General features: G+C 31.4%; 1 protein-coding gene across 2 annotated transcripts in view; it reads right to left on the reverse strand.

The window, feature by feature from the left end:
* Positions 1 to 751: 751 nt before the first annotated feature.
* Positions 752 to 7,995, reverse strand: part of LOC111715677 (uncharacterized) — a gene marked incomplete at its 3' end in the record, with an annotated part of 11,721 nt that continues 4,477 nt past the window's right edge. Inside the window, 7 exon segments of one of the 2 annotated variants that reach the window (XM_023491035.1) lie at positions 752 to 813; positions 1,530 to 1,589; positions 2,088 to 2,184; positions 2,939 to 3,012; positions 4,570 to 4,669; positions 5,060 to 5,098; positions 5,741 to 6,237. In XM_023491035.1, coding sequence (XP_023346803.1) covers positions 752 to 813; positions 1,530 to 1,589; positions 2,088 to 2,184; positions 2,939 to 3,012; positions 4,570 to 4,669; positions 5,060 to 5,098; positions 5,741 to 5,805 — 497 coding nt within the window. 2 annotated transcript variants of the gene reach the window in all.

Raw genomic sequence — 7,995 nt, forward strand, 5'->3', positions numbered from 1 at the left:
GCGCCAAAGTAATAAATCTTGAGGGAGATAATGGCCCCCTGCCGTGACAGAAACCCGACACCCATCCGTTTTGAGGAGAGACGGATTCAGGGTCTTTACGGTCTAAAAACGACTCTCTTATTAGTACTAAAACAGAGTCGGGCCGGCGCCCGTTTTTGGGGTCGTGCGGGTCGTTTTCAGACTCTAAAACAGCGTCGCTTGTTCTATGCGGGTTTTTCGTATTTTGTATGTTTTGATATTTTTACTTATTTTGATTTTTTTTGATTAAAATTCAAGATATTGAATCTCTTCTGTCAATAAAACTATAAATAGTCCCGTTTTAACTATTTATAACACTGTTATTTTGGTTCGTAGTGTTGTAAAGTTTTTGGACAGAAATTGTCTCTTTTTTGAGAAGGTTCAAGCCTTTTATAGATTTAATTTTAGCGCGGGACAAAATAGAATCTGAAAGTCGAGAACCTTCGAGGGGGGAAGTGGGTGGTTTGCAAATTATGCACCATAGGGTAGGGTGGAGTATGGTAAACGGCAGGTCGGTGTTTAAAAACTTCAGAAATGGCTAATAACTTTTTTATTAATTTGCCTTGCCATGCATTTACATGAAAAATGCATTTATTGCTTTATATCGATATATTTTCTAGTAAAAAAACTTGCAGATTTCAAAGAAAAGGTTTTGTCTTCTAACAAACCTATATTATTACATAAATAGTAATTGTAAAATAACCTAACTTATAATAATAATTTAACATCTTACCCTACACCATATCTATAGAGCATCAGTGCACCTTGTTCTCTGTCTCCAAGTGGTTCATGATTCTTGAAAAAAAACCAGTTTTTTTTTGTTGGCACCCCTTTTCCTATTTAAAAATTTGCTTTTTACTATTGCTTTAAAGAAAGGTAATTTTTTATCGTTCTCAAAGTTTGGCGGATTTTTTTATTTAAATTGGTAAATTTTCAAAAACAATGATATAATATCGATATTTTTTCCGGGGTTAGGTGATTTTCCAGAAAACATGTTTACTGTGGATCCACTACTGGGTCAAGTTCAAGCGAGTTCTTTGGAAGTTCTTGATTGAAAATTAAAACCCTAATATTCTAAGCCCTGTATATAATTTCAACTTGATAACTTTAGATATTTCAAATTTGACGGTTACATCAAGAAGACTTTTTAAAATTTGAAATTTAAAGGTCTGAAAAGTTGACAAAGATTGGTGCTTATTTTTTCTTGAACGGCTTATATAAAAATTTGTATTTCTAGGACCGAGTTTAATGACATTGAAATGCATACCGTCACAGTTCAAATTTGAATCACTGATTCAAATCCTGCTTGTATCTCTAATTTTGAATCGGAGGTTCAATTGTTGAACCGCGCGGCAGTTGATATTTCAGTGACAAATCTGAAATTTATTAAATTCCGTCCCGGCCGCCAAATTACCGTGTTTTCTGTCTTAGAAGTACACACAGAGACTTTAAATGGTTCAGGTTTTTTTTGCAGGAATATCTACATACTTTTGAATTTAACCATTGTTTACCTTATTTTCCTCGATCTCTTCCTCCTCGTCCTCTGAACTGGAATCAGACAAAACACACATCTACACCAGATAAATTAATACACACATCTACACCAGATAAATAAAAACACATATCTACGCCAGATAAATCAAAACACATATCTACGCCAGATAAATCAAAACACATATCTACACCAGATAAATAAAAACACATATCTACGCCAGATTAATCAAAACACATATCTACACCAGATAAATCAAAACACATATCTACGCCAGGTAAATCAAAACACATATCTACACCAGATCAAACTAAACACATATCTACACCAGATAAATCAAAACACATATCTACGCCAGATAAACCAAGACAAAACACATATCTACGCCAGACTGGAGATATTTCAAACTATAAATTCTATTCGATCAAATTGGCTAAGAGTATCAAAGGAATTTACACTATCAGGTTGCCAAGATCTAGGGAATAGAAATTGAGTTCGTGCAGGCAAAGGCTTATTTTTTAACTACCAATAAAAAGACTGGACATTTTTGTTTTAAAATTTTCTTTTTTAAAATTACTTTGTCGATTTCCAATATGGCGGCATCCAGATCCTGGTGCAGTGTCAAATAATCCAGTTCACTTGGCAATGATAATCCACGGGTAGATCGTCCAGATCTAGAATTTAATCAAAACTGGATTCAATAAATTTGAGCCAGGTCTATAGACAGTTCAACCACGTATCGTGAATCGATGATTCAGGATTTGTCGGTAAGTGTTTGAATGGACGGTGTGAAGTTCAGCTAACATTTTATAAATCAAAAATAGAATGAAAGGAATACTTAGTTTGTTTTGATATCCTGACCTTACAAATGACACAATTTACGATTCAATTTCAAAGGCATTTAAAAAAATTTTTCACAGCTTTTAAACAGTCATAAAGAAAAGATCCAAAAAACTGTTGCAGTTCAGTTCGAATTTTGTAAATTTTAATATATTTGTAATGTAGTATTTGGCAAACTCCCCGATTCTTCTGCATTTTGGCTGCTTCGAAAAAATGTTTTTTCGAAGATTTGAAAGAAAATTTTTTTTTTGCCAAATTTCTTACTCTGAAAAGTTTTGACACAAGCCACATCTACATATTGTGTCCTATGACTTTCAGAGTGCTTCTGCCCCCTATATATAATATATTTGCCCCCCTATATATAATATATTTGCCCCCCTATACATAATATATTTGCCCCCCTATAAAATATTAATTTTAGAATTTAAATGTTTCTTTTAAGCAACCATTTTCCCTTGTTGGTATATTTTTACTTAGACCAAACAAAAACCTTCCCCGGGGTTATTTGAGTTGCCACACAAAATTTGGACCCGATCTCTTCAGTCATGGATATAAAAAAAATAGACAACAAAGATATATATAGATTACCTGCTTTTCTTATTATGATTGGACTCATCTGGAACTCCCTCTGTAGATTTAGAATGCTTCAAGACTACCTCATCCTTAAGAGAAAAAAAACATTTACAGATTTCGAAGTAATATTTTTTTTACAGTGATTACCAATGGAATAATGATTATTGGTGCCTTCTTTCTTTCTTTCTTTGATTTATAAAATGTCCCTCGGGAGTCAGGATTTTTTTAAATATGCCCTGAACGATTTTTGAAACATATAGGAATTGAGTCTTTTCCACAAACTAAAATTTGCTAGCAACCAACAGAATTTAAGCTTGTCATATCTAAGGTCTACGACATTGGGTTGAAAAGATAAAGAGATTAGAAAATCAGAGTTTGTGGCAAAGACTCAGTTCCTTTAGGTAGTTTATGATTTTCACTGATGTAGTTGGAAAACTCCGAGTAAGGAATAAGAGTTTAGCAAGTTTTATTTGCATCAAAACATTGTATTTTTGCACAGAAAAAAATGAAACAAAAATGATAATTTTCTTAATTTAATTCTGCCAACGTTGTAAACTTGTAATGTGCTGCAAAATTTCTTTGAAAATTCAAAAATCCATTAATAAAATTTGCTTTACCGTTTGCACCGTACCATGCTTTTACATTTTAAATTCAAAATGTTCACCAACTTTTGATATATTGGTAAAAATTAAACATTTCAGGACTCCGAGGCCGAATTTAAAGAATTTAAGCCGCGGCTCAAATTTTGTTGGTTCCACTTAAATTTGTATTAATTTTTCAAGATTTAAGCCGGCGGTCAATTGAAACCGGTTTTTTGGTGATTTAAGACGAAGTTTAAATTCATTAAATTCGAACACCGAATCCTTAATTTTCATCCGTTTTTTAGCAATAGCAAACTGGAAACTCGAGAGAAGGAGAAGGTCAAGTTTATGGGACATTGTTGGTAACTAATGAATAGATTTCTAGATTAGGTTTAAAGGGATTAATTGGCAAAATACTGCTTGATTTTTGAGTGAGAGCGCGCACATCTTGGTTTGCAGTTTGGTACGGCTTTGTGACCTCGAAGCTCCTCTAGTGTTGAGCAAATTTATTCGATTATCTACATATTAAAATTTAAAACGGTTTTGTACTCAAAAGCTCTTCATTAGAGGAGTGTTGATTGAAGAAAATTAAAATTTTAATCTCTCGTGCAGTTTACTTTAGTTTGACGTGAGTATGTACTATGTAGGTCTGTGCAGATACTTCAGTTTGACGTGACTATGTAGGTCTGTACAGCAGGGGGTCCATATAATTCCCAAAATAGCTGGTTTTCTCCATCCCAACATTTGTTTGGCCCCCCCCCCCCCAAAAAAAAATGACCACAATTTAAAAACATTTTCAAATACCAATGACACATTTGCTCCCAATTGCCCCTAATTGGAAAATAAAATGCCTCCATATGAAAAACATTTTCAAATTTCACTAACACATTTTTTCCCAATTGCCCCCAAATTGGAAAAAAAATGCCCCAATTAAAAAAACAATTATCATCTTAAAACAATTTGCCGCCATTTTAAAAAGTTGCCTTCATTTGTTTCAAATTTCTCAATACCAAATGGGATTGAGAAAGGAAATTATATGGACCCGGCCCTGCCGTGCAGATGTACCTTGCCAGAACATACAATATTCTCCTCAGGCTTGGTTAAAGAACCAAGAGGTAGAGAATTCTTGATAATATCAACCGATGATTGAACAGATTTGGATCTTCTAAAATATATATCTGGAGTTAACCCACTCAACTTAGAACTTAGAATGTTGAAACCAGGCTAAGAATAATCCCATGGTTCAACCGAGTTTTCCAAGTTTGATACAAATTGGTCTAGGGGACACCCAAAAAACTGATTAACAAAGATTACTACTTTATATATACAGAAAAACGTTTAACAAGGGTAACCCACGAAACTATGTATGTATTTGGAAGACGACCGGTCGATTAAAAAGTGATTTATAAATTCATCACTAAGTTTTAGTTAATTTGCAATCTACTGGTAATACTAGTTGCTTTGTATCACATCACAAATAAAAATTATGTTTAAAATTTTTTTCAATAATTGTCATTTTAAGTTCTTATATGTTTTTCATTTACACTAAACAGACCTGAATGATAAACGTCGAATTCTTGTTGGTCTTTCAACCCTGAAATTTCAAATCTAAAAGAATTGAACCTTTGCCACAAACTCTGGTTGATCCTTTTACCTTTGCAACCCAAACTAGGAATTCTGTTAGATCAAATATTAAGGAAACTGCAGGGATTAGATAATTTGAGTTTGTGACAAAAACTCAGTTTCTTTGAAATATTTGAGTGATTTTTATCAAATAGAGTATCAAATACAATAGGTGGCAACAGAGAAATGAGCTAATTATACACGACGTCATAAGTGCCAAATATTACAAGGAAAACAAAATTGTCTCACATTAGTTGACATGTTTTCCAAGATTAAATAAAAAAGTGTAAAAACAGAAAATAAAGAACACTTAATATTGCAATTATTTCACTGTAAGATAAGAACTTCATTCTAAAACTATCACTATCATTAATAATTTTGTCGGACACAAAAGCTGAATTGACACTTGTGACGTCAGAATACAGCTGTAATGAGAGTGTACAAATTCACGTGGCCATCTATTGTACTAGAATCTATTTGATTTTCATTAGTTATTTTTAACTACTGTTTCCACTCCGATTCTTTTTTTAACATTATATATTTTACAAGTTTTAAATTTGAATTTTTATTATAATTTTAATCTAAATTTTTCAAATTTGCTAAATAATTGTACCAGTCACAGTCGCTTTTAGAATTCTCATCTAATTTTTCCCAGAAACGTTTGACTGCTTGATACATTGCAAAAATAATAATTTTGTCTAATCTAAGAATAAATCATTTTAATGATTATTATGATTTCCCCAAGAAAAAGAAGGTTTAGCTATTTTAAGCCCCTTAGGACATTTAAGTAAAAGAACGAATCACTTTGCGAAGTAGTCGTGTAAATATTTGCGCATTTTCATCTCGTCAGATGATAAAATTGTTATATCATTACTTTTTCAGTAATTAGATTAAAAATCTTACTTAACCACGGGTTCCCTAGACAAATGTTGTCTCAAAACACTCCTTGATGCGCTTTTAATATTTTGTAGATAAAATTGATCTTGGGAGTCCTTGGTAAAAAAAAAATTCCCTAAACTTCCCTGTAAAGTAAATGCAAATAATTAAGAAAATAGATGAAAACTCGAACCTTTGAAAAAAGCGCCAAAAATGGACAAACAAAAGAAGTGAGAAACAAAATTTTGTAACTTTATAAATAAGATAAAAGTGAGAAGAAAAAAATATTATGATATATTTCTTCTATCAACTGATAAACCTGTATTATTTTCTAACATTATTATCTATATCAGGATATTGCTAATAAAAACCCCTCGGCCATTTTATATCAATCAGAACCAAACGGAACCCATCAAAAAAAATTGTCCTTTACATATTTTAGAACTTTTACATGGAATAACCACTAGAGATTATGAATTTATAAGATTTTTTAAAAATATTTTTTTTTCTTTCTACTTTGTTTGATTGTCTTAAATTGATGATGTACATGTTTGGCATTCTTTTATCTATCTAGCATCATTCTTTTCCATCTAACTTTTATCTTATCTTTATCTATTTTTCTTTATTCATACTTTTATCTAGCCAACATTCTTTATCTATACGTTTATCTATCTACCATTCTTTATTTATACTTTATAAATATATATTTATTTATCTATCCAAAATTATATTTTCATACTTTTCTTATTCATGTATTCTTCCTTATTTATACTTTTATTTATCCAACATTCTTTAATTTTATTTTAATCCATCAAACATTTGTTATTTTTACTTTATATTTCTAAAATTCTTTAATTATTCTTGTATCTATCTAACATTCTTGTTTATTTAAGCATCTAAATATCCAAAATTCTTCATGTATGCATTATTTATCCAACATTCTTTATTTAGACATTTCATCTATCCAATATTCATCTTTATTTATTCTTTTTATGCATGAATCTTTAATTATACTTTTATCTAACCCAAAATTTTATCAATATTTTTATCCATCCAACATTCTTTTTGATGTTGGTTAATATATCTGTGAACACTTTCTTTAATACTACGCTTTCAGAGGTCATCACACCCATTTACTATTTTAACTTTTAATTGTGGCTCTATCTCTATCCTTAAAACTATAAGTAGAAAAGCTCGCAGATTTAAAATATGTTTTGTGGATTTTCAAAACTTTACTGAATCTAAATTTTTGGGAGACAAATTTTCGAAATTCTGAGAATCCATAAACCTTCACTGGGTCATGAGAATTGTCTCAAGCATTTGGGCCCGATCTGTTCAGCCGTTTTGACATTCATTGCGATACAAACGGACAGACAGATAGACAAGCCTAGTAAATATATTATATATATCTGGTGGTTGATATATCTTGTACAGCGTGTGTAATATATCCTCTACACTTGTTCTCTTAATGCTGGAATAATTGGTGTAAAACAAGGAAGCAGACTGACAGTGTTATCAAACATTAAACACATCCTGTGCTACAGTTCAAGGGAATGTGCAGTATTTTGAAAGTAATTCTTCAAGAATATTTATTTTGAAAAGACCCAAACACTTTTTATTAGTCACTGTCTGAGTGTGTGAACTATAAACAAAAGAAGCAGGTCAAATTCAGGTAATATTATTGTTACGACGTTGTCACATCGTAGCTTCGCTGGTTTTGTTTTTTGCACATTGCTGAATTATGAGAAATACAAATTTATCTGGTTATATATTGGAAATTGTAAAACATGTTCTTCTTCTCATTAACTCTTCAAAAAAAAGAGTGGTTTTGTTTGAAAATAAGCAAAATTTCAATATTAAAGGGAGTGACTGGCTAGAGATGGTAATTAAGCTGAGAGTGAAGTAAGAACAGAGTTTTTTTTAGGAGTCAATTGATACCTATAGCTATAGGTTATAAGAAGTTTTTGCATAACGACCAATTTATTAAATTAC

This window comes from Eurytemora carolleeae, unplaced genomic scaffold, assembly GCF_000591075.1.
Source record: "Eurytemora carolleeae unplaced genomic scaffold, Eaff_2.0 scaffold1847, whole genome shotgun sequence".
NCBI lineage: Eukaryota > Metazoa > Arthropoda > Copepoda > Calanoida > Temoridae > Eurytemora > Eurytemora carolleeae.